Source organism: Eublepharis macularius, chromosome 3 (assembly GCF_028583425.1).
Source record: "Eublepharis macularius isolate TG4126 chromosome 3, MPM_Emac_v1.0, whole genome shotgun sequence".
In the NCBI taxonomy this organism is placed as follows: Eukaryota; Metazoa; Chordata; class Lepidosauria; order Squamata; family Eublepharidae; genus Eublepharis; species Eublepharis macularius.
The window spans coordinates 103,642,884-103,669,771 of record NC_072792.1 but is presented as its reverse complement, the minus strand read 5'-3'; the positions used below and the strand labels follow the sequence as shown (position 1 = coordinate 103,669,771).

The window sequence follows — 26,888 nt, the reverse complement described above, 5'->3', positions numbered from 1 at the left end:
TCTTTTGAACGTTCTTTAAGCATTCTTGCGTGCACTCCATCTGGTCCAGGGGATTTGTACACATCCAGTGCAGCTAGTTGCTTCTCCATAACTTCTCTGGCCAGCTGTCATGCTCAGGGGCTAGGTCATGCCGCTGAGGGACTTGGGCAAAGGCAGACTCCATGGACCAGCCCGCATTAGGGCGCCCAGCTGGCATGACGAGAGATGACCGAACGGCAAGGCAAGGAACAAGTCAGGCAGTCCAAATCAGTCCACGAGCAAGGCAGTCAGAGGACAGGGCCCAGCAGGTTCAAATCCAAGAGGAAGGCTGGGGTTGAAAGCCGTTCTGCTCATAGTGTGCAAGGGGAAGGTTGGTATCAAGAGAATCCGAGTGTCGGAACACAGGATGCAGGGAGTGCTGCACAAGGTTGCTTCCATGACGAGCTCTGCTTGGCATGCTCCTTTTATCCCATTGATTAGTTAACAAGCTGAGACACAGCTGCTGCCTCTTCCTCTGATTCCAGCACCTCAGCATCGGAGACTAGAGCAGCCCTGCACTGTGCACATAGCAGGGTGCTCCAACGTCGCTTCTGGACTGCTGCCCACTCCCAATGTCTCTGCTGCACAGTTGGTTCAGGAGATGCCGGTGCAGGCTCTTCCAGTGATGGCTTCCCCTCAGCCCAGAATGAGCTGTTGACCTCGGGGGCCTCTCCAGTGGGTCCCATCATGGAATCCAGGTCAGCATGTGAAATGAAGCAGACTACTCTCTCTAGCCTGTGATCAGTTCACAAATGGTTACTCAAGTCGGGATATTCCCTGAACAGTTTTCTTCTCCAAAGGACAAAGGCTCTGGCTATGAGAGATGGGGCCAGTGAAGCCTTTATAACAGACAAGATCATAGCTTCATGGGATATACAGAGCGTGATATCACTTTTGCTGTCAGTGACTTCTTTTAGAAATCCCTTACCCTTCTGAGATAAGTCCAGGCCAGAATCCATGCTTGCTATGGACGTGTTCACAATGCAAGGACTTACAGGGGACTATTGGCCTTAAGAGAGAAGGACTGTACCATTTTGGAATGGACTATATAGAGCAGCTGGTGATTTGCATGGCCCAATCATCTTTAATTTATGACTTGAAAAAACATGGGAAAGGGAAAATTGCCTAGTTACTCAGCAGCAGACAGGAACTTCACATACCCCTTGTCATCAGAGCCATCTTTTTGAGTCATGGAGTTGCTCTCATTTGCTTGACCATTTCAGGACTTTACAAATGAGTTAAAGTTTTTTTCCTACTGGGAAAAAAACCATTTAGGATGTTGCACCTGGGCGAGGGGGGGGGGCAATCTCATCCAACAATTTCCCCTCCTCCCTGTCTGAGTTCCCATAGAAAATGGTGGAGGAATCTTCCTCTTATCTCTAGGAAGAGCAGGATAACTTGGGGAAGGAGTGGTCCATGGTGATTTCTACCAGTTCTGGAAGGGTCAGGAAGGCTACAGACAAATTGTTTTGCATCTCTTTGCAAAGCCTTTCATTTGGCAGGAACCTTGGGGGAACAGGGGGGAGCGAGCTGTCTGCTGAGGTCTTTTCCTTTTGGCTTGAAGACCCTGCTGCTTTTTGATCTCTCACTGATGTTGAATAAATTCCTCTACCCAAGCCTGTCAGCCTGGGGACACAGATAAGACATCCTCCCCCCCGCCTTCTGCAGAACTGCAGCTAGTCCCCAGCTGCTTATTGCTTCCCCATTGCAGAAGACATCAGCTTCTCATTGTCTACTGGCCCTGTAGGCTCCTCTTGCCATTTGCAAGCTTTTGTATGACATGCTTAACTTTTCACACCAAAAGCTGCATGGCCACTCACATCCTCCTAAGTCTAAGCAAGTGGCTCTTCCTCATGATGCAGGCACAGAAACATGGTGGGACGCTCATGCCATACTAGTTATTTTGCTGGGGAATCACTTGGTTCATCTATCTGGATGAGAATACAGTTACATCGGAGTTTTCTGCCAATGAACCACCAGAAGCCATTATTGCAACTGAAGAAGCACTTTGCAAATGCAGAACTGTCTAGAAGCCCTGTACTCACAAAAAGGCAGGAAGAAAAAACTGAGGATGGTGAGCAATCACTCCACACTGGAGATGGAAAGAGCAACCTACTTCTTGCCTCCCGGAATCATGCCCCAGAGCGGGCTCCTCTTCAAGTGAAAAAAGAAGTTGACAATGATTGTGCTCTTTACTTAAGCTAGGAATTTTTAGCCATTACAGCAAGAATTAATATTCTAACATGTCAGTTCATCTCAATATAAATAAAGGTGTTTTGGCTATGATGAGGGATCGTTGCTACCAGAAATTAGAAAGACGAGTATCCACCACAAAAGCCCTCAAAAGTTGGCTTCAGATCAAATTCGTATAGCCAAAACTGGTTGATATGATAGTAAATTGATCAAACAGACAATTATCTAACAAGAAACATTTAAAAATCTACATATGGGTAAATTATGAAAAAAGATAAACATCTTTAAGACTATCAGCCCAATCCTAAGAAGGGCAGGGAAAGTGAACAGGAACCGAACTAAGGCTTGCGAGGGCGCATCTAGCCCATACGCCCGCGTAAGTGGCCCTCCGCCCGCACTGGGACGCGGCGCTGGCCCGCCGGCGGGCCAGCACCGGTGCAAGCCACAGGCGCCCGGGCGGCGGCGCAGGAGTGGCGTAGAGCCCTACGCCGACGCAGGGGGGGCGGGGAGCAAGGCGGGGTTGGAGTTAGTCCGCTCCCTAAGCTCCTCCAGAAGCGGGAACGCCCACAGCGGCGCAAAAAAGCTACGCCACGGAAAAAGAAGGCGTAGCCCATAGGCGTCCATGGAACGGTGAAAAATCAGCCCCCTCTCTGAGCGCCCCGCCCCGCCCCTATGGCCCGAAGGAGCATAGGATGAGAACTATCCCGGGGACCAATCAGCATGCGCGCCCGGCGTGGACGAGCCCCCCTCTCTGCACCCAATCATCTGAGAACCCGCCCTACAAAACATCCGGCCAGCACCGGGCAAATCCCTCAGGTAAGTGAGCACTCTGCCGGAGGCTCTGCTCGTCTGCTGAGTGGCATTGCCCCTTTGAAAACCGAAACGGGCTGAGAGCATTCACGTTGGCATGCGCAGAATGCACTCGGGGGACTTTGCGAAAAACTGGGGGAACTTCGCATAAAGGGGAAGAGGTGCAAATGTCTGCCTAACTCTCTTTCTACCGTGATAGAAAGAATGACTCAACAGCTAACTGGACTCATGCATGCTAGTTGCTTCTAACTAAGTACAAACAAACTAACCCTTCCGTGGCAGAAGGGAATGACACTTTGCAAATTAACCGCATGCTCTCCCGTTTCCTTGCAGGTGCCCTGACTCTGGCGCTCCCACCTGGTGATGACCGACGGAGCGCTGACAGGTGAGCAGGAGGTGGGGGGGGCATTCCGCAGATTAGTGCAAACCGCCCATTCACCTGAACCCACCCGCTCACTTGCCGCTTTGGGTGAGGCCCAGCAGGGGTGGGGGGCAACCATGGCCGCCCCTGGCTGCCTCAGAGGCAGGCGCCTCAAAAACCACATGTGGCCAGGTGTTTGTTGTGACCAGCTCATTCCCTCCCATAAAGGTAAAGGCTTCCCAAGGCTGAGTGCATCCTCGCCAGACCGTCAGGCATCAGCTGCTGCCCTCGACCATGTGCAACCCCCCCCGGATGGCGGAGTGTGGGGCTTGCCTTGCCAGTGGAACGAGGCAAAGCCCACACGTGTCTTTTTCCCCCACAGGCACGTCCAGGGCATGGCTGCTCCCCCGCGCCCCGCCCTCCCCAAACATCTCTGACGGACGGTTGGCTGCAGCCCAGGAAGCACCGTCGCGCCGCGGCCTGCATCCCAGCCCTGCCCCTCCGAGCGGGAAGGAGGGCTGTGTGGAATGCTCAAGCTCCCTCGCCAGCCTAAACGCAAGCCCGCTCTTTCCAGTGCAATAAAACGAGATGTACAACAACTGTCTTCTGTGTCTGCGAGTCTGACTTCGTCCTCCGCCCCTCCCCCAACACTCCCGTCACATCTCCCCACCTGCACATTGCCACAAATGTATCCGACACACCCCGTCTTGCCTCTCCGCCCCCTCCCTCCCCTCACAGTAACACCCCCTCCCTCCCTCCTCCCCCCCCTCCTCCTCTGTATTTGACCAGTGTCTGTACCACCTATCTGCCGAAGAGAACTTGATTCTCAGAAGCCTATGCCACAATAAAATTGGATAGTTTTAAAGGTGCTACGGGACCCTTTTTGAATTCGCTACCACAGGCTAACACGGCTAACCCCCCTGTATCTATGGCCAGGTAGAGGGTTGGGGCGGGGCATGTGAGCGGGGAGGGGGATCAATCCCCGGTGGAGAGAGTAGCTGGCACCCGATAAGCCAGGGAGAGGGTGGTGCGAGCTGCCGCTGCATGGGGGCGGGAGATGGCAGGGGAAACGGTCCGCTCGCGGGAACCCTAGCCCCCACCAATGGAGAATCCAGGTAGGTGGCAGGCGGATGCCATATCCCGGGCAGGAGGTCTCACGCGCCTGGGGAGGGTCGCCCCCATCGCAGCCGCAGCCCCAGCCCCAGCAACACAGTCCCATGAGCGGCCGCCTCCCAGAGTGGGTCCAGCCCCTCGGGCGTCTGCAGCAGCCCCATTGGTCATTCCAACACCTTCCACCCCAGGGCGTCCTGCCTCACATCCAATCCCGTGGAGCAGTTGCCAGCCTCCCACGCCAACAGGCCATGGTTGTTGGGAGGGGTGGGGTGTGCCTCTCAAGTCCGTGCCGAAGCCCTGCTCGGGCAGCTCGTCGCCATCCTCGACCCTCCGGCCCCACCCGCTGCAGCAGCTCCACCCGCCCCAGAGGCACCCCTCCCTCGGGCCCAGTTGCGTGCGAGAGGCCGGGCCCGTGGACGGCCAAGGGGGTCCGGCCGCCGGCCTCGCCGGTGACCGCCGCTGCCGCCTTGGGGGTGGGGTGGGGTGTTTTGCTGCACAGGCGGCTCTCCTACACGCCTCCCCTTCCTCACATCTGCTGGGGGAGGTGGGATGATATAATAATAAAGGCTGATTTCTGTGCAATGGGTGTCTGTGTTCTTTGCCTTGGGATGGGGACGAGGGGGCAGGCCCGCTGTGTCTGCCTCTTGGTGGCGGCCTCAGGCCAGCCCTCCCCTTCAGCGCCACTTGGGGGCTGTCCCCTGCTGCCAGAGACTGGCTGCTGCCCTGGATTCCTCATGGCAGGGCGCCTGCCAGTCCCATGCCAACCTCTCTGGACGTGGCCACCACGGACTTGGTGCTACATTGGGCAAATGGGGGAAAGGCTTCTCAGACTACGCCCACCCCTCTCCTTCCCGACTGTGAGCCCCGCCCGACACACGAGCCGAGGCAGTCTGCCGGCATGGGCGCGGTTTGCCTGCTGCTCTGGGGCCTGGCCGGGATCACGTGCTGCCCATAGGCTGCGCCTTTCCTGGCCCCTCCCCCTGACGCTTGTCAGGAACAGCGCCCTTTGGCTGCGCCTGGCGGCGGCCGTGCATCAGACCCGCCCACAACACTTTCTGGTTCTCCAAAATTGCATCTCTGCGCCGCTGCGGGCGCCGCTGCGGCCACACTTTGCTGGCACAGGATCCGGCCGGGCGGCGCCGCCACACCACCAGTGCAGCCGCGTCGGCGTTGGGGCCGGCCATAGGATTGCGCTGTATATGTTTATACCATTACACACTTGTCATTTTGCCACATTATTAATTTTTAAATCACTTTAACAAAATCCCAAAAGAGAATTAAAACCTTCAATGGCTATATGTTCACCAACATATTTATAAAGTTTTATGCTCAGTAACCACCTCTAGTTCAGAACAATGTTATTAGATCCCTAAATCCCCTAGCAATAAAAAAAAATATTGCTTATGATCATATCAATGATAGTAAATACAGTATTCTAAGTCATGGAGGGAATGTTTTCAAAATGAAAATTTGATCACCTAGTCCTATAAAAAAATCTAGGGCCAGTATCAATTTCTAGTCTCAAGGAGACTAGAAATAAATCAAATAAATGTTTACTGCTACTTTTTTGCGGGGAAATAGCCATTAGAAAAAGGATTAAATATTGTTAAAATATCAAAAAAATATTTTATTTCAGTTGCCATATAGCTTAGCTCTTCCATATTTATTTAAATCAGCTATTTTAGCACTCAAGAAAAGAAAGATTTAAAGTAGTGTTTGTATGTGGATGATTCAGTTCTTCCAATTCTTCACAGAAAATAAAGGCTTTAACGTATGTAAGCTGTTTACAGCCATGTTGGTCCAAAAGCCCAAAGGACAAACACACAATTAATGTAACACTTTTTATTAAAAACATCCAATGATATGTAAACTATGTGTAAGCTTTTGACTTCCTCAGAACTGTTTATCAGGCCAGAAGTTAAAAAATTAAAAAGAGGAAAAACAGATTTTATGATCCTCATGCCAGTACATGGTAGATATTTGGGCAAGCAATAATAATTACTCTGTCAAGTTGCTATAGGCCATGAGTCACAAAAGCAGGAGGATCTCAAAAATATACATAAATTGTAAGAGATAAAACAGGCTTTAACGTTTGTTGTAATTAGAGAAAATGGCCTTTTACAATGCACGTTTTAACATCCATTTTTTTAAAACATCAAGTGTTCCATTTAGCATGCTTAGGGCTAACCAGAACGTGCTGTGAGCACCCGCCTGTCTTGTTGCGCCGGGTCCACACTCTGCCATGTTGGTCCCTCTGCCAGACAGCTCCCACAGCCTCAGATACAGAAAGGAGAGGTGGTTAAGGCACTCGGCATCCTTCTCCTTTCTCACTGGACAGGGACCTTGGCTCCAGCTCTCTCTCTCTCTCTGTGCTGCTCTCTAGGTCCCGCCAACCTTCTTCTTCTCCTCAGCCTCACTGGAAGCCTCTCTTTTATCCTTTCCCTTCCACCATCCCAGCCAATCACCCAGCCTTCCCAATCCCCTGTCCAGCCCTTCCCTCGGCCCCTGTCCCATGGGCGCCATGCCGTCATTCCTTGACCCGCCCAGGGTCCTCCCAGCCCTGCGGGATTGGCCCTCCCGGGCAGGAGTCTCACCCCTGAGTCCCACCTCCTGCTTCCCCACCTGGGCTCACCCTGTCATGGCAGGGAATAGAGTCAGCTATGGAGAGGCCCGGTGTGGCTTCCTTCCCTTGCCCACCAAGAGTGGCCCAGCTGGGGTGGGGTGCTGTGTCCACCCCCGCAGCTTGCCACACCGCCCCACTCATCAGCTGTTTGACAGCAAGAGGCATTTGCAGCAGGTTTCTCCACTGCTCCCGGCTTGGTTGCCACTGCTGCCTGTGGCCTGCCACCGTTGGGTCCTCCTGCCCCCCCCCCCGTCCAGCCACAGGTAAGTGGTGGGTCTGTCGTGGGGGCCAAGGGGCTCTTCCCCAGAGCCATCTTCTAGCAGCAGGGCTCCACCGCCGCCGGGGCTAAGTCTGGCGGCTCCAAACATATTTCATGATTACGTTGTGGTTTATAATCATGGTTTGTATGTGAGAAACAAATCTCAATGTGTTAAAGAATCCCATTTGGTTGCCACAAGAAACTATGGTTTACTGAAGATTCTACCTTGCATCTAGAAAACAACATGAGAAAGCCTATTAGCATTCAACTGAGAATTATGATATATGAATGCAGCCTCTATTTCAAATGCAGCTCACTAGCCCTGTGGGATAAATGGTACAATATAGGATTTAAATGCTTATGATCCTGCGTTCACTTTTAGAAACCACTAACTGAAGGGCAGGAAAAGACATTGGAACCTGTCAATGAGAACAGACAATAGCAGGAAGATGGATTAATTAGAAAATGTACTGCTAATTTCACATAACCATTTAAAAATATTAATGGTGGAAATACAGGGAGGGATTTCCCGGTAATATGAAAAATATCCTATACAAAAGGCAGAGAAAGAAATAAACTGACTTGGTTTCAATAATGGACAATAGAATATAGCTGTAGCTGAAAGCAGAATGATTTCAATATAGCAGTTTTATCCTGAACCAATTTGGGTATCACCCCTAGCACTATTTTATTCTTAAGCAATTCTGCTTACTTGACAGTACTTTCTAGACCTTATATCTATATATACTGTATTATTATTTGACAGTACTATTTTATTTGATTAATCTCCTATCCTTTTAATGAATCAACTCCAGCTTTATTTCAATGGGCAGCTAAATAGTTTTGTTCAGTCATCTACTCCTTTTTATTTTCAGTGCAAAAGTGTTTACTAATTTCTTACAAGTTGTCATGGTACACCTTCAGCCATTTAAGACTGTAATCATTCAAATCACTGAGTTCTCATTTTAGCATACATTATTAAAAACAAATAAGATGCAGCAAACTAACACATTTATTGTAGCTTAAGCTTTCATGAGCTGGAGCTCATTCTGTCAGACACACGAAGCAGTAACCTCATAGGTAGTTTTACAGTATGATGAAAGAAGGAGAAATTCCTTTAACAGAGAGACAAAGCCTAAATAATGGGAAACAACAGGTGAAGGCAGGTCACGGTATTAGTTGCAGCACAAATGAATTCAGAATGTACTCAAACAAGTAAGATCCTATCAGTGTGAGAATGACCCAATACTATCAAGGACTAGTGATGAACAGCAAAAATCAACACAGCAAACAAACAGCTAAAGTAGGACAACTGCTTTCTTTAGAAAGCTATACTTTCCCAGGATTTTGTTCAGTCAAATGTCACAGCATAAAATTTACTAATAATTTTTGGTTTCACAACTTCTTATTGGAATCTTGCTTTAGAATTTCTTTGAGTGGAGTAGGGCAAAAAATTATGAGCCAACTGAAAGTGAATTCTGCAAGAGCTGTAATACAACTACAGATCTCTTTCATAGCTTAATATTTTGGCCTCACTCTGCAAAAACATCTTTTTTTGTTCTTTTTGAACTTATTTTATAGATTAAAAATTATATATAAAAATTATATTAAAAATTATATATAGAGAGAGAGACAGAGAGAGATATTCACTTCAGGCTTCTCATGAAGTGGGTAATAGCCCATGAAGGCTTATGGCACAATGAATCTAAGTCTTTGTGCAAAAAAGTCTGCTGTTTTGGCTGCATGATACTAATGCTATTATCCTTCTGGCATACTTCATTTAAATTTTTATTTTCTCTACATGTATAAATTAGACTCAATTTCCCTTGTTCACAAAAAAAGGCCTAAGTACAGTATGCGCAGAAAAACTTTTACCAAAAATCAATACCAAGTCTGTAGTGTTTGATTTATATAATCAAGTCTGGGTGTTACTTTTCATTAAGAATGTATTTGAGCATAAGTTATTAAGGGCTTATTCCCCCCCTTCTTGGCTTTTAAATGAAGAATTTTTCCTGCAAGTCACTCCAATACCTGATTATACACCATATGAGATGTCACACGTATAACGCTTTCTAGAAAAATGGTACAGGTGCTGAGTTTACAACTTTGTTCAACATGCTTCATGGCAGCTTTAAAGCAGTTTTGCAGGATGTTGCCAGTCAACAGATAGTTGCTATTTTCTTGAAAGAGAGAAGATACTAGACCTAAAGGCAAATTTGAGGCATTATTTGATTGCAACAGTCTAACTTATGCCCTTGATCTTGCAGATTGTTTTTGTAAAAAAGTAACTTCCTGTAAACCAACGTGTCTCAAATTGTGTCTTGTTCTAAGCCCATCACTATAACCCTTTGCACATTTTGGAGCAGAAATAGTGGAAATCCATCTGTATTTCACTTTTAAAACTTGGAAGCGACTTGCAAAAATATTCCTTTCAATTTAAGAAATCTAATACAGGAAACAGTGGGAGAACCAGATTCAGATCCAGTCGCACCTTAAAGAATTAGATTTCCAGTGTATGAGCTTTGTCAGAAACTGTAGTTAATCTCCTCTTGTTTGATGCTATATTGCTTCCTACTAACAGGAAATTGGAAAACTAGCTCAAATCTCCCCCATCTGATCTGCAGTGCAGACCTGCTAGCTAAATAATTGGCAGAGTGAAATGGACAAAAAAAGGAACAAGATATAACATGTCACTCTGCAACCCTCCAGAATACAAAGCACACATGGTGAATCAAGAAATAAAGGAACCCAAACAAAAGCAGAAGGAACAACTTGCCTTTAATATTACTATTGTTGATTTCTGTTTTAACTCTTTTGAAGAAATCTTTTTTTCTGGGGACAGAGGTGGGGGAACTGTCACTCAAGGCAACTTCCGGAAGGAGGTGCTGCCCCGTCACTACATGTGCACATGCACAGCACGCACGCGCTCCTGGGACTGCAAGATGATGTCACTTCCCAGACGTGACATCATCATGCAGACCGTGGCAGCCCCGGGAGAACTCCTGTGTTCCATGGGGGCCCCGATTTGGCCTGGATCTGGCCAAATTTGGACCCGATCAGGCCTGAACTGACTCTGAACGGGCCGCTGCAGCGTGGGAGTACACTGCCCCGCCCAGCAGTGGCCAGATCCAGGCCATATTGGGCCAAAATGGGCCTGAAATGGCCCAGATTGGGCCCGAATTGGCCTGGAACGGGTAGCTGCTGCATAGGAGAGCACTCCCCCACCTGGCAGCAGCCCGGTGTTGGCTGTTTCAGGCCCGATCCTGGCCATTCAGGGCCCAATCCAGACTATTTTGGGGCCCAAATTGGGCCCAAAATGTCCAAAAGAGGCCAAAACTGGCCAGGATCAGGCCACTGCCGGGCAGGGAGTGTTCCCCTACCTGGCAGAGGCCCGATCTTGACCATTTGAGCTGGATCCTGGCTGTTATGGGCCCAATCCTAGCCGTTTCGTGCCCTAAATGGCCCATATTGGGCTCAAATCAGCCTGGAATGGGCCACTGCTGGATGGGGGAACCCTCCTCCGCCCAACAGCAGCCCAATCTTGGCTGTTTCGGGCCTGATCCAGGCTGCTTCAAGCCCTAAATGAGCTCCAAATGGCTGAATTTGGTCCAAAACAGCCCGGATCATGCCTGAAATGGCCTGGAACGGCCTGGAACAGGCTGTTGCCAGGCAAGGCAGTGGCCCAATCCTGGCTGTTTTGGGCTGATCCGGGTCCAAACAGGCCAAAAATGGCCAGGGCATTTTAAAATACCAACATGATGTTGGTATTTTTAGAGGTGCCGGAATGCCATTCCAGGGGAGTTCCAGCTCAAAAAAAGCCCTGTCTGTTTTCCTTTTCTCTTTAACAACCCTGCAGTAAGTATCCATCAGATTCTATATTCTACTAATTTATGATCCAGGAAAAGCTATACTGTGCTTTCTATTTACATAAAGATAAATTCAGCTTGATTGTGGTGGTTATTTCTAATGGTTGTTCACACAGGTAAGGATACTAGAAAATTCTCTAAATTCTGCCATTCAGATTTCATCCAACATCACATATTTCAATCCAACCTCCTCTTAAAAAACAGAAATGATTTCATAGCATTACGTTTAGAAAAGACATCAAACATACAAGCCAGGCACAAAATAATACACAATTGCTTGCCAGCATTTAAGGAGAGTTCTGAAACTGCCTCTGCAGAAAGCAGCTGTCTAAACCATTATCTATTTTCTTGCATCAAAATCCACAAGATAATTTGTGGTTTATTGTTTGTGTGCTGTAGCCAAAATGCCTACCACAGTGCCATTAACCCCTCCTGAGATTGCTATCAATGACCACTGAAAATCTTTTCTGCACTGCACATCTCCTTTGAATGTGTATTTCGTTTTAAATCAAGTACTGATTCAATTCAATTTCATACTACTACTATGAACTACAAACTTTACATTTGAGTTGGCTCAACACAATAGCTTGTTATTCAGTGTGTACTGATATTTGGAAACTGCACAAGAAAGCATCAGCAGACATTTCTTTCTTTTTTTATAAGAAGCATTTTAGCTTTTGTTTTATTTAAATGATTAATAATTCACTTCTGAGTATATGTTTATAATTCAAAACCCATGTTTTCTTTTTCTCAAACATGTTTTCTGAACGTAAAACATTTAAAGTGTATAATTTATAACAAAACAAAATAAATAAAATGAGAAGAGGAAGATAAAAAGAAAAAATCCACAGGAACAGGAAATAAAGATGTAAAACTGTGAAACAAATATTTCTCTCTCTCTCTCTGGAATTATTTCTCTAGTTATTCATGTATTTTAGTCTGCTATAGTACATAATTTTACAAGTGGCTAAAGCAGTTGTCCTCTGATTACAGATACACTGAAGATGGGTGATTCCAAGTTTTGCCGTCACAAAAGGTTGCAAAATCTACTTTTTATAACAAAATTTGTTCCATACATTTAGAATATAGTATACATTTTTAAAAGCCACATTCTCAAAGCCAATGGTATAATAATTAATGTAAACGGGATTTCCAGCCTCTCTCATTACCAGTATTTGTTAAAATTTGTATAATTTAGTCCTGGTGAAACCATAAAAAATTTCATACAAATGGAAGGCCACCTACAAACAAAAGGATGGAAAGGAGCTTGGCTGTTTGTTTAGCTCAGGGCTAAAGCATAGACTACAAAAAAAAATTTCCCAGGAGTTCCCGTACAAATCAGTTTAGCTTTAGAAATCCATTGTTCTTGGTTGAAAGCTAACTAAGAAGTGTGAGGGCAGCTTACACTAGGAATTGGCGCTTTCTTGTTAGGACCAACATTGCATCTTATGACATAGATGACTGTGCAATATTTTTTCTGCTTGCCTTGCTAAGACTCATATACTGTCGAAAGTCAAGACAAACGTCTTTTTGACCTGTTATGTCATGGAATATCTTAACTCCATTGCGTTAATATGAGCTAGAAACTATTTTAAGGAAAAGCATTCCTTATCTTCAGAAGAGCTATGTAAAAGAATCAACCAGCCATTATTACTCCAGCAATCCAAATAACTCATATTAGTTTCAGCTAGAACCCACCGGCCACATCTTGAAACTAGAAAAATCCTAAAGCCAAATGGAAGGTCAAGGCCACGGAAGGGAACAATGTAATATACTGAAGATACTTCTTTGAAAATAGAATATGATCTCCATTCTTTAGGAAAAAAATATCCACTTGTATCCACTTACTTGCTGGCAATACTGCAAAATTCCTTCTTTTGTCCCAATGCAGGTCTTAGTACCAGAAGGGTCAGATTCCCATTTTCCATTCTGAACATTCATATGCATATTCAGTTTGCCACAAAACATGGCCACTTGAGGCTCTGCCAGCAGCCCAGCATTTCCATCAGTTGGCACCTATAAAAAACAGTTGATGTTACTTCATTATTGCAATGACAACTACAAATGGCAACAGGATAAAGTAATTGCCTAGGAACACACAAAAGTTCAAGACAAAATTACAATCATTTCACTCAGACTCCTAAAGTAAATGGGCATAGTATGTTGTCAACAACCCTCTTGTGAAGTGGCAAACAAAGCCTACTCGTTCATACAGAAACAAAGCTGTTCTGTTCCGGAGGGTATGAGCTTGTCACACTTACACACTACTGGTGGTCATCAAAGAAGCTCCCGTGGAAGCTATCCCTATGTCTTTCCTTACTACACTAGGGAGTTGTAGCCCAGAGGAACTACTCACTAGATTCATAGCCCTGAGATAAAGAATCCTTCCAGCTACAAGTGATCTCCATCACATGCCACTACTCTTCCTCTGTGGGAGCCGTCTGTCAGGGTAGGCTGACATTAAGCTTAACTGTAACCTTGTGAAACAGGGAAAACACCTTGCTTTATTGGGAACTTCAAAGTCACTGTTACTTATTTCTGTAGTGAAAGAATATTAGCATATTATTCAACTATGAAAACAGGGTTTTATATCCATTTTGGAATGGTAGAGTAAATGAAGCATGCTGGATTACCATCTACAACGGGACCATAGATGCCTAGAAAGAATTTGAGCAGTCTTGGCGCTCATTCATTACAACAGGATGGATACAGACTAAATTTTCCAATAGCAGAACAGAACTTTCCTGCCTTCACTCTACTACTGTAGCTCACTGATCTCCATGAAACTCTGCTCTTGGAAGACTAAGGACTCTGCAGAATGATATGCAGGGAGTCTGCATCAGGAACAGGGAACTGGTAGAAAATGCTAATTTAGTCTGGAACCAATCCAAAGAGCCAATTTATATGCAGCCTTTCAGCATCTACACACTCCTCTGCCTTCCTTTCAAAGTGACATATTACACAGCCCCATGTGCTTTACATGAAGTAGAAAGCAGAATGCATCCTTGACATGTAGAAAGACTCATTCAGTTCCTCTTTTTTAAAAAAAAATTTGTTTTTATTTTTTTTATTAGCTACATTGACTAACAATACAGAGGGGAAGAAGGGGGGCAGAGAAAGGAAAGAAAAAAAACAGCAACATATAACAACACTACACTACACATAATGCTTTCCCTTCATACTGCCATTATTAAAGAATTAAAACTTTGTATGATATTGATGGAGTGGTTGACCTTGCAAAATACAAATTACAATTCAAATTAAGTCTTCCTCCCCCCCTGGGCCTCGGACGCAATTCTCTCTGAGCAACTGCAGCCGCAGTACTCGTTCCCTCCCCCCCCCTTCAGACTTCGCCTTTTCTTCTTGCTTGGTGTCTTGCTGAAATTCTTGATTTTTGTCCTCAAAATCCCTTAGTTGATCTTCTGATGTTATCTTGTAAGCTTGATCTTTGTAAATGCTTCCAGAAGATACCTTCCGGAAATAGCCATTTGTACTTTATTCCACGTTCCCTCAGAAGAGCTGCGAGCTTTTTATACTTAAATCTTCTTTTCCGAACTAAAAATGGGACATCCTTCAGTATCTTGACCTTATTATCCAGAAAGTCCAGATCCGCATTGTATGAGTTGTATAGGATAGTGTCTCGGATCCTTTTAGATGAAAAATCGATGATGATCTCGCGAGGCAGCTGACGCTTCGTTGCATATTTTGAAGAAGCCCGACGGACTTCCAAAATGGCGCTTTTTACCTCTTCTTTAGTTGCCCTCGCGGGTGTCGCCAATAGTTCCGAGGCCAGACCCCATAAATCCTCATTTTTCTCCTCTTTCACGTTCTGGAGACCCAAAATTGTCTGTGTTCGTTCCACTTGTAGCCCGATCAGCTGGTTCTCCACCAGCTTTAACTCTTTATTCGTTGCCCTCACGAGTGACGCATTTTCCCGGGCAGACTTCTCTGCCCCTCCCCACTGCTTCCTTAATGGTTTTCACTTCGCTCTCAATTAAGCCCACCCTTTGATCTGTTTCATTCAGCTTGTCAACAAAGGGCTTTATGGCTTCGATAACTGACCTCTTCACCAAGTCCTCGAGCGACTCTCCTTTCCCCTGCAGGGCAGCCGAGATTGACTTGCCCAAAGCGGGACTCTGCTTTTTCGCTGCCATTTTTGGGGGGGTGGGACCGCCAACCAAATTCTGAAACTCAGCGAGGGGGAAGAACGAGCCTTCTTAGCTTCAGATCCCACCACTCCTTCGCGTGCGCTTGTAATAACAGAAGGGATTCGCTTACTTACAGGCTTCCGCCTAGTTCTGCTCTTTGCCGTTTTCCATGGCCTGGCAGCACTCAAGGTGCCACGCACGTCTGCCGGCCTCCATAGGGACAAACGGGCAATTTACCCCCCGCATCGATTTCAGGGGGCTCTTCCCGCCGCGTCCCGGACCCTGCCTCCCTCACTGGGAGTCCTGGGGGCTAATCTTCGCAGATCAGCCGCCTGGTCAGGCTGCTCGGGCGCTTCCTCCCGGACCTGCGGAGAGGAGCGTCCGACATGGCCGAGAAAACGAAAACGAAAACCAGACTCATTCAGTTCCTGACATTCCAGTGAGCTGACTATTTAAAAAAAAAAATCCTTACAAGCAAGGAATCCACAAGGACTAGTTGAGGGGGATCTAATTTAACTCTCCCCCACTATTTCTTCTCTCCCTTTCCTGAAAGTCCCCAGATCTCTTCTCCTTTTCTTACTTTCTTCTCTCCTTCCCACCAACCTACCTTTATCTGCTTCCTTGTCTTACATCTTTCCCTCTTTCCCTTCTCCTTGCAGCCTCTACGCCAAGAAAAGTATGGTCCAACTGTGCAATGGCAGTCACTGAACCCAGCTGTACAATGTGGAATCCACAAATACTGGCAGGAAGCACCTCACTTTCCCTGAATCCCCCTCCCCAAATTATTTCCTTTTCCCCTTCTCCTGGCATCTTCCATATTCTCACCTTTCTGCTTTTTTGTCTTCTTCCCACCCACCAACTGACTTATCTTTTATTTGCCCCCCATTGTCAGCTATATTTATATACAGGGACCAAAGCAGCTTACATCATTCTCCTTGCCTTCATTTTAAATTTACAACAACCTTGTGAGAGGATGAGCTGAAAAAATGTCACTGGCCCAACATCACCCTGTGAGCTTCCATGGCAGAACAGGGATTCAAATCTGAGTCTCCCAGATCACAGCCTGTCACTGTAACCACTACACAACATTGGATATAAGTATCCATGGATGGGGCCACCTGGAGAATTAGAAATATTGATGTCTTGCCTAGGCACTCTCTCAGGTACTTTAACTGTCTTACTTCATAGGTTAAGAAGCAATGACATATTTCAAAGTCCGTGCAACACCAATAGGATCAATTTGTGACTGAATGTGTCAACAACCAACCAATATAACTGTTCCAACTTTCTCTTCAAATAGTTGACGCTTGTGTAACTGTGTCCCCCTGCTAATTCCAATCAAGGCCCTTCAAATTCTACTCCTGGTGGCCATAAAATCCTCAAAAATGGGGACAATCTCTCCATTAGTGAATTGGTGCCCTTTCACCAGTAGAAAATAGCAGTTACTACTACACATCACCTGTAGGACACAATTAAGTAGGGCAGAACTATAGCTTATCAGATAGTTTTAAGATGTGCCATTTGTTTTCAGGTTCTAAATCTTCTAAAAAGTGCTGCCATCTGCCAAACAGGCCTTGGGTAAAAATATTAAATACCTTCCAAAAATCAAATTAATCTCACAATGGTTTGTGAAAATAATAAAGCTATATAACAGTAGAGAACTATTTGCTTTAAGTGTGAAGTCAGAAGATATGTAAAATCACCATGAGTAGACCTGCACAATGCATTTAGCATGAACACAGTGTAATTGCATATCAAACATCATGTCAGAGTATCAGCTTCCAGAAGAAAGCTAGATGCTCCAGTATCTGTAGAGAGAGAATATTAAAATATTAGGCAACTGAAAGTTGTCTAAATATCAAGTTCCATTAATATGGTGATTCAACATATCATCCCTACACCACATCTACAGGTAAGATCTAGTTCAAGGGGAAAAAATTAACAGATCTTCAGAAGCCCTACCAAATTTTAATCAAACAGTATTCACAAGTTTGCTCAAACATTTGTTCATAAGGAAAAAAAAATCAAGTTGTAGTTCAAGTGGTTAGAATTTAAGAGGGAATTTTCTTAGTAGAAATTTAATGTTAAAATGATACACTAATATTCTTACCAACAGATTTTACAGTGAGAAAAGATGCCATAGTCTCTGCCGAGAACTTGCTTCATAATACTAAATCTTTCTAGTAGTTCTTGTTGTGCAACTACAAGTTTTATCCATCTACCTGAATTCATTTATTTGAGGATGGTCTTATAGAGGTCTCTGAATAGCTATGAAAAGTATTTTACCACAGGTTAACTGACAATTCAATTTGTGATCATTCATTTATGTTCTTTAGCAAGAATCAAACTTTTTCAATTTTATGGTGTTATCTCTGAGGTTACTTTCTAGAACAAATATAACGTTTTGTTCCCCAAAATAATTTTCTGAAGAAAACTGTGAACCTTGAGATGAGGAAAGTTAGACCAACTGCACTACTATCTCCAGGTAGCAAGCAGAGAAGGAGAAGTGCCAGGCTGCCTGCCACCTCTCTAGATTCAGAACAGAGCACTGAGAGTGATAATTCCTCCCACTATCCTGGCCAGAGCCCTGCACACCCTTAGGAGACTCAACATCTTCCACAAAGGCAGCTGGGCCAGATCACTTCTCAGCCTATTTAGGCTGAGGCTTGAGAAAGCTGCACTGCTGGATCAGCTGGTCTACTAGGCGCAAGCCCTGTGCTCTCAGCTCCAAGTTTCTATTCCCAGTGTAGGTCTGCTGCTGCTCTGTGTCCCTGAGTCTAGCTGGCCAAGCCAATGGCCCTACTCTAGAAGAGTCCAGACCACATCAGCCTATACAGTGCAGGATACCCAGCAGCAACCATGGAGCAACTTGTTGCCATGCAATCTGCACAACTCACTCAAGGGTGGTGGTGGCTATGACTTGATACCACACAACTTGTCTGGGCCTGTTGGCAGCCTCCAAACAACTTGCTGACTTGCCTGGGCCCCACAGTGGCCCTCAGACAACTCACCAGAGCAACTTGCTACCACATTACTTTTGCAGGTACGCCAGACTTTTTCCGAGGAGGGAAAGCTTGGAGGCAGTGGTATGTAGGATTTAGTGTTTTAACTAGGATCTCAGAGTCCCAGGTTCAAATCCCCACTCTGCCCTGTAAGCTTTCTAGGTGATCTCAGCCTAACCTCCCTCACAGTGAGTGAAGTTAGGATAAAAATGTAGGAAGGCAGCAACCCTATGCAGGGCTACTTGGAAGTAATTCTTGTTTTATTAAATTGATATTCAGTCCCATGAGCATGTTCTTAGGATTGCAGCCCAAACTGCTTTCTTAATCACCAGTTTCCCTGCAGCAGATATTTTACAGTTGTCCCAACAATATGCCCTAATTCTACATTTTAGTGAAATGTTGGGCCATTGAGTTTGAGCTGTGAGAAATTAGTGACATAAATGTACAGTATAGAAAATTATGCCAGGGCAGAGGGAGGGGGGCAGGGCTGGACTGGAACATCAAAATAGCTTTGGAGAGGGTCCTGCCACATCCACCCTGCCTTTACTGAAATAAAACAAACTTTGATAGGTGGCAATATTGTGGCCGCCTAGCAACCCTTTCAGTGGCCACCAAGATTTCAGATAGTGTTGATTTCTTAAAGGCACAGGGAACGCCTCTGTTATTTGGGGGGTACTCTGCTTTTTTAAATAGCTGCCAAATAAACCTTAACTGAACTATTGGCCAATCCCTTTTGTTTGACCTCCCACAAAAATTCTAAAATGTCAGATAGGGAGGAAAGAAAAGGGTCCAAATCCCTCTGCCGACACCAGGCAGAAAACTTGTCCCATTTAAGGGCATAGCACTGCCGAGTAGACAGGCGTCTAGCATTAAGCAAAACGTGAGTCACAGCCGAGGAAAAGGCACTTCCTGTCTGATCAACCAAGCTGTCAGTTTGAGTCTCCCGATGTCGTGGTGAAGTACCCCATCGCAGGACAGGAGGTCTGGAACCATCGAGAGACTGATTGATTGACTCTGTAGATGCAAGAGAGTATGGAACCAGGGCTGCCTCGGCCAGTACAGGGCCACCAAGATGACTGACGCCTTGTCCCTCTGGATCTTGCTGAGGACCCTGGCCAGAAGCGGGAACGGGGGAAAGGCATAACACAGGGGGCCCGACCAGTCTAGTTGAAACACGTCCCCACGTGATTTTGGGCCTACGCCTCCCTTGGAACAATAACCCAGAGCCTTGCGATTCTCCACTGTCGCAAAGAGGTCCAGCTCCGGAATCCCCCACCTGAAGAGGATCGGGGCAAGGTATTTGTCCTGGAGGGACCACTCGTGATTGTCCCTATGGAGCCTGCTCAGATGATCTGCCATGGAGTTCTCCACCCCTGGAATGTGCACTGCATGCAGCCACGCAGCGTGTTCTATGGCCCACTTCCAAAGTCTCAGCGCCTCGGTGCATAGCGCCACAGACGCCGTGCCACCTTGCTTGTTCACATAGAACATCACTGTTGTGTTGTCCGTCAGGATCTGGACGGACCTGTTCCACACAGCATCAAAAAAGGAGATCAGTGCATATAAGATTGCTCTCAACTCAAGAATATTAATATGCTCCTTACGTTCCGACTCAGACCACAAACCATGGGCATAAGATCCCTCACAGTGAACCCCCCAGCCAAACAGAGAGGCATCTGAAGTGACAGACAGGTGAGTTTGTCGATGTCCAAACTCCACACCCTTAAACAGGTTAGCATCCTCCAACCACCAGTCTAGAGAGGACACCAACCTCCTGGGGACCGACAGTCTCTTATTCTGAGAATCACGGTGCGGAGAAAAAACTGAATTGAACCATAGTTGAAGTGGCCACATAAATAGCCTGGTCAGTGGGACCACCGCAGTTGTGGAGGCCATGCAGCCCAACAGGGTCTGGATAAACCGGACGGACTGAAAACGACACCATTTAAGGTTAGAAACCAGCCTCTTGATCCTAGTTGCACGATCCACGGGTAAGAAATCCGCATTTCTTACACCATCTAGAACTACTCCTATGAACTGAATGGAGCGTACAGGAATCAGTTTAGACTTTTTTTGATTAACAAAAAGTCCCAAACGCAGACACAAATTCAGAGTGATAGACACTTGATTAGATACATCTGCTTCAGAGTCGCCAACCAGGAGCCAATCATCCAAATATGGAAATATGCGACAACCCTGAAGGCGCAAGTGAGCCACTACCACTGCCATGCATTTAGTAAACACCCTAGGGGCAGTGGCCAGGCCAAAAGGTAACACCCTGTATTGAAATACTCGTTGGTCATAGACAAAACGTAAGAACTTCTTATGTTCAGGGAAAATTGCAATATGAAAGTAAGCGTCCTTCAAATCCAGGACTGCAAACCAAGAATGCAGGGGCAGCAAGGTCAAAACCATTTGAAGTGTAACCATCTTAAACTTCCGGATTTGTATAAACTTATTCAAGCCCCTAAGATCCAGGATAGAAGGAGCCCACCATCCTTCTTTTCCACCAGAAACAGGCTGGAATAAAATCCAAACCCAGCTGAATCAGCAGGGATCTCCTCTATTGCCCCTTTCTGCAATAGAGCAGAGAGCTCTCCCAAGATCTCAGATTGCGGAGTGTCTGAAGAAAAGACAGGGAGACGTAAATAAGGTAAATGAACAAATTCAACTTTATAACCAAACTGGATTATAGAAAGAACCCAAACATCTGAACAAATTGAACACCATGAACTCCAGAATGCACTAAGCCTGTCCCCAAACGTGGGGTCAGGTCCCTGTGATTGTCAGAATTGCTTGTGCAACTGGGTCTGGTCCTTGGCCTGATGTTGCTGGGAACCCAGCTTAGGACGTTGGCCTTGCCTTCGTCTAGGAAAAGCAGACTGCGGGCTCTGATAGCTCCTGTGAGGCTGGTAAGCATACCCTTGATAGGGTTGGTAGCGGTGTTGTCTGCCACGTTGGAAAAAGCGGCAGTACGGGCAAGAGGACTGTTGAGGGGCCTGGTGCAGGACCCCATACAAGCGGGCAGTCAGGCGATCAGTTCTCTTTTTAGACAGATATTCATCTCTTCAGAAAACAGTGTGGTGCCGTCGAAGGGTAGATCCTCTACCCTGTTCCTCGTCTCCGCAGGAAGGGCAGTCGTGTGAAGCCAAGCATACCTGCGCAACACCACAGCCGAGAGAAGCGATCTGGCGGAGGTGTCAGCCATACTCCTACCAGCATTGATCTGATGTCTGGAAAGGCGAACAGCCTCTTCTTGTATAACTCGAAGCAGAGTTCGCTGCTCCTCGGGAATCCTTGGGAGGAAGGACGCCACCTTCTTCCATAGAAAAAGCTGGTAGGCTGCCATCATGGCTGCATAATTCGCAACCTTGATGCCAAATGTGGCAGAAGTGTAGAATTTCCTGCCCATGGCGTCGATTTTCCTGCTGTCCTTATCAGCCGTAGTCGACATGGAACCCTGACGAGGTCGTGCCTGCATTTCTTCTGTCACAAGTGAGGATGGAGGTGAATGAACTGCAAGGAATGAGTGTGTATCGTCCTTAGTCCTATAAAGGTTCTCCACCTTCCTATTAGTGGCAGTAGCAGACGCAGGTCTACCATGCAATTTCTTCCAAAGATCCGTAAAACCCTCAATAAGGGGAAAGGCAATCGAGGGCGTAGAACCTGAATAAATATGTTGCAAGATCTTATCGGTAAATTTGGACTCTGAGGATGTAACTTCCAAGTCCAAAGCTTTAGCCATCCTTTGAAGGAGTTCGTTGTAGGCCCGAAAATCATCGGTAGGCAATGCCTCCTCCGAGGGCCCAGTCTCTCTCTCTGGTGAATCCGATATTGGGGATTCGCTGTACCGAGCATGGATCCAAGGAGACACCACCTCCGACGGACGAGGCGTCCGATCATATCCAGCGTAGGAACCAGCTCTAGGAGAGGGAGATAGCGAGACCCTTCTGTATGGTTGGTCTGAGAAGTAGGAGCCCTCCGTGTCATAGTATTGGGCAACTGGCTCATCTCGACGCAGACTGTCCCTAGAACGGCTCCGGTAGGAGCGAGGGCTGCTCCGGCGGTCAGACCGACTTCGTCGACTCCTCACTGAACGAACCGAGCCCGATTCGTAGGATGCCAATTGAGGCCGACCCGATGGTGTTGGGGGCTTTTTGATCGGAGTCACATCCTCCTCCTGGGTTACCCTCGAAGGGGGAGTCTTAGAGGGAGGGAGGGCGGTCGACTCCTCACGCCTCTCCGAAGGGATCGGAACCGTAGCCTCGGTCGGAACCGAGGGGAGCAGTAATCAGGCTCTCCAGCACAGCCTTGTCATGCTTGTTTGAGTGCTTACGCTTTTTCTTATTCTTTTCAGGGTCGGTTCCAGTTTTCAGTTTCAAAGACGGATCCGAAGTCTTCCGATCCGATGCCGTGGCGTCCTGAGATGCCGGTGGGGTCGTCCTCGGAACCGAGGGTGTCCTACTCCTATGCGCTGCACGGCTAGGTGAAGTGTGAACGACTGAAGAAGTCGAAGGAGGTCAACTCCAAGAAGGTCTCAGAACCGAAGCGGTCGGTTCCGACGAACTCCATGCTGGGGCCGTTTTCCCGGATCTCGACTCCGACCGACTCGGGGACGGTTGCAATCGTGGATTCTTGGAACCCGATGCCTCCGGGGCAGGACGAGAGGGTGCAGATGAGGACTTCGGCGGGCCATAGCACGCTGCCAGAGGGAGGCATGCAGGCGATCCGCTCGTTCTGCCCTGGCCTTGGAGGTAAACGCCCGGCAATGCTTGCACGCCTGAGTATTGTGCATTTCTCCAAGGCAGTATAGACAAGTAGAATGACCGTCTGACCTTGTTATTTTGCAATCACAGGTCTCACATCGCTTAAACAAGGCTCTTTCCGACATCGTGTATGAAGGAAGAGCTGTAAACCTCAACGATCGGCGGTGAAAGAGAAACTGAGGGTATGTGAGGGGCGCTCCGCCTCTTAGGAGCCGTTTCGGTGGGAAAGCGGCCGCGCATGCGTGCTGAGAGGCGGGAGAGCCCCCTAGTGGTTTAGAGCGATGAAAATCTCCGGTATCGGCAGGCCTGCGCGTGCGCAGTCCCATGTGGGACTGCACAGGAAGATCGTAGATGAACCAAGTATGCAATGAGCATAAACCACCATCCCTATTCTACAGGAATAAGCAAATTTGGGGAAACACCAGGAAGTCTTGGACAGAAAATCTCCCAGGAAGAACCACTCTGTTAGTGAAGCTTGCTGAGGGTAGATTTGTAAAAGCAGAATTTAAAGCACAATGGAAGATCCTAGTATCTGGACATGATTTATTAATAAAACAAATTTCCTAAAAGTAGCATGTTATTTTTAAAAAATGCACTTGTTTGGTGCCACATAAGGAGACAAACGTAGAATTTCTGCATCTTCATAAATTATGATGTAAACCTTTCTGTACAATTTAAAGTGTCCTTTAATTGCATACTCATCCCCATGTGACAAGACATAAAACTGTCTTCAACAAATAACTAATGTGGAATATCAAATATGCTAAAGGCTTAATTAGCAAATGCCTGTCAACTCTTGTGTAATTTAGGTGTCCCAGTGTACTGATTACTTGTCTTAATTCAATTAACTAGGAAAAAGAAAGCTGGTATTATGATGATTATGAGAATGTTTTGTGGCAAAATTATTAGAGTCGGTTGAAATTAAATCTCACAAAGACAGAGGTCCTGCATGTGGGTCTGGGGGCCATGGGTTTGGGGCTCCGGCTCCCCACTCTTGATGGAGCACTACTTGCGCTGGTTTCGAACATTAGGACCTGGGGGTGATCCTTAATGCTTCCCTGACTATGGAGGCACAGTTTGCAGCGGTTGTACGGTCTTAATTCTTCTATCTAAGACAGGCCCGGCAGCTTGTTCCCTACCTATCAACCCATGACTTAACTGCAGTGATCCAAGCAACGGTCACCTCTAGACTAGACTACTGCAACTCGCTCTACGCAGGGCTTCCCCTGGGCCTGATCCAGAGGCTACAGCTGGTCCAAAATGCAGCTGCGTGAGTAATTGCAAGGGTCCCAATTAGGGAATATATAACACGTATACTATGCCAGCTGCACTGGTTACCAGTTGAGTATCGGGTCCGGTTCAAGGTTTTGGTGTTGACCTATAAAGCCCTATGAGGACTGGGCCCAGCATATCTGCAGGACCACCTCTCCCTATATGTGCCCCAGAGGATGCTTCGTTCAACAAATAAACAACTGTTGGTGGTCCCTGGCCCAAGGGAGGCCCACCTGGCCTTGACCAGAGCCAGGGCCTTTTCGGTCCTGGTACCGACTTGGTGGAACTCTCTGTCTGAGAAACCAGGGCTCGGTGGGATTTGTTATCTTTCCACCAGGCCTGTAAGACAGAGATGTTCCACCAGGCATATGGTGGAGGCTAGGTTGGGGCCCCACTGGCCACACTAAAGATCTCTCCACCATCCTACATATGAGCCAGGGCTTGAAAACCAGTATTTTATCACCACCATCTGAAGAGAAGCTGTATTATATTTATTGCATAAAGCTGTTTTAATGTTATTTGTATAATGTTTTATCTATTTTTCTTATTTATGCAAACTGAAATGTTGTACTCCGCCCTGAGCCTGCCTGGCAGGGAGGGTGGACTAAAAATCTAATACAATAAAATAAAAATAAAATACAATAAATAACCCAATAAACACCTATAAATATTCCAATTATATTTTGTATATTTGAAAATTTATGGGTATTGTATTTAAAAGCATATATTGGAGGTTTGTACTAAATGCTTTAATTGTAGTATTTCCTTGATGAGGTTCTCTCTTGTTTGTAGTCCTGTTTCATCCTTAGGCTGCTTCAGCAGCAAGTTAAAATATAGAATGTCAACACTAATCTCTTTAGAGGAGAGAATGTGGAATAAATAACTGATCCTTTTTTTACATGGTTACCATAGAACCACAAATTTGGCAATAGGCATGGCAGCAGCTAGAAAGGAATGGGTTTAGAAGAGAAGAAAAATGAGGGGGGCTTCTGAGGTAAACTGCTGTCTGGATTTATGGCTGTCCCAATCCAACATTCTGGCTTCTCCTTCTCTTCGAGTAAACCCCCTCAGCTGCTCACAATCAGTAAAAGGAGCGGCAAGCTTTATTTAACTGGTTGGTGGCATGTAAATTTTGTGTTCCCTAAACAGTTCTTATTTGTGACCCTACACTAATAATATAGTACTTAATGGTGATGTAAATATAACCTCCTTCACAAATCAATTTTGACTTGACAGACAAGACAGGTGGAACTGAATAACAAACATTTATTTACAGAAAATAAGGTGGGACACAGAAAATAAGGTGGGACACAGAAAATAAGGTGGGACACAGTAAAGGTTTATTGTCGAATGTACAACTATCGTTCAGCTGCACTCCCCAGAGATTATACACACCTCCCCACCTACCCCCCCTGTGAATTAATATATTGAACAGAGCCTTAGTTTACTAAACATAAATACTGAGGGGATAATAGAAAAGAGTCCAGTAGCACCTTTAAGACTAACCAACTTTACTGTAGCATAAGCTTTCAAGAATCACAGTTCTCTTCATCAGATGCATCTTGCTACTATTTTGCTACTACAGAATAACACGGCTAACTCCTCTGGATCTATGAGGGGATAATGGATTTCTTTTTCTCCAGAGGTCCTACTCAGCATTTAAGATCCAATGTAATCTTGTAGCAGTCGGGTTCCAGGCTGCTCTCTTACTTCACAGAGATCCTAATCATAGAACCTATATTCAAAAAGCTAGATGAGATGGGCACTTCACAGGGTGCTTGTCTATTTCACCAAAAACAACTTTCCTTCTCTAACCTGACCTAATACTAACTAAAAGCCAAAATAAAAAGACAGACTAAGGTTGCCTGTTAACCACAGCTACCAAAAGCCCTATCAGAAGCAAACAAACAAACAAACAAACAAACAAAAAGGATCTCTTCTCCCTTAAACTGAGTTTTATGGCTTAATGGAGGCAAAGAGACAATATGAGGCAGGATATTTAACATGAAGTTTTATTCTTTTGTTACAAGGCCCTGTTTTACTTTCCTCTCCATCTTTCACCTTTCCTTCTCCCCTCAGGTCTAAGGGCCCTAGTCTGCCTAGCAGCAAACAACAGTCTCCTTAATGGGACAAACTCCCAAATTTTAAACAATGTGTTAACCTGCAAAGCAGCTATTAAAACATAGCACTGAGACTGGCTCACCCCTTCCCAACCAGTGGAGTTCCAGGGGCTCTGATTGACTGGTAATCTCTGGGATTTGCATAAAGCTTAAATCAACAGGACTAGTTTAGACCCCTGGAGGGTAGGCAGAACTTTGTGGTTGACTGCCACACAGTTAAATAAACATTTGATGAAAGTTTATCTTTAAATATGTAAATTAATTCATTATATTTTTTCTAGCCTCCTTTTTCAATTTTCTGCAGAACAAGTTATTTTTAGATCCTTATCCTATGTCA

The 26,888-nt window shown here is 46.0% G+C and overlaps 1 protein-coding gene across 4 annotated transcripts in view; it reads right to left on the bottom strand.

The window, feature by feature from the left end:
* The window catches only part of APP (amyloid beta precursor protein), a 262,122-nt gene that overhangs the window by 200,352 nt on the left and 34,882 nt on the right, over positions 1 to 26,888 (bottom strand). For all 4 annotated transcript variants that reach the window (XM_054973138.1, XM_054973139.1, XM_054973140.1 and 1 more), the window contains exon 2: positions 13,092 to 13,259. In XM_054973138.1, coding sequence (XP_054829113.1) covers positions 13,092 to 13,259 — 168 coding nt within the window. The remainder of the gene's footprint in view (positions 1 to 13,091; positions 13,260 to 26,888) is intronic.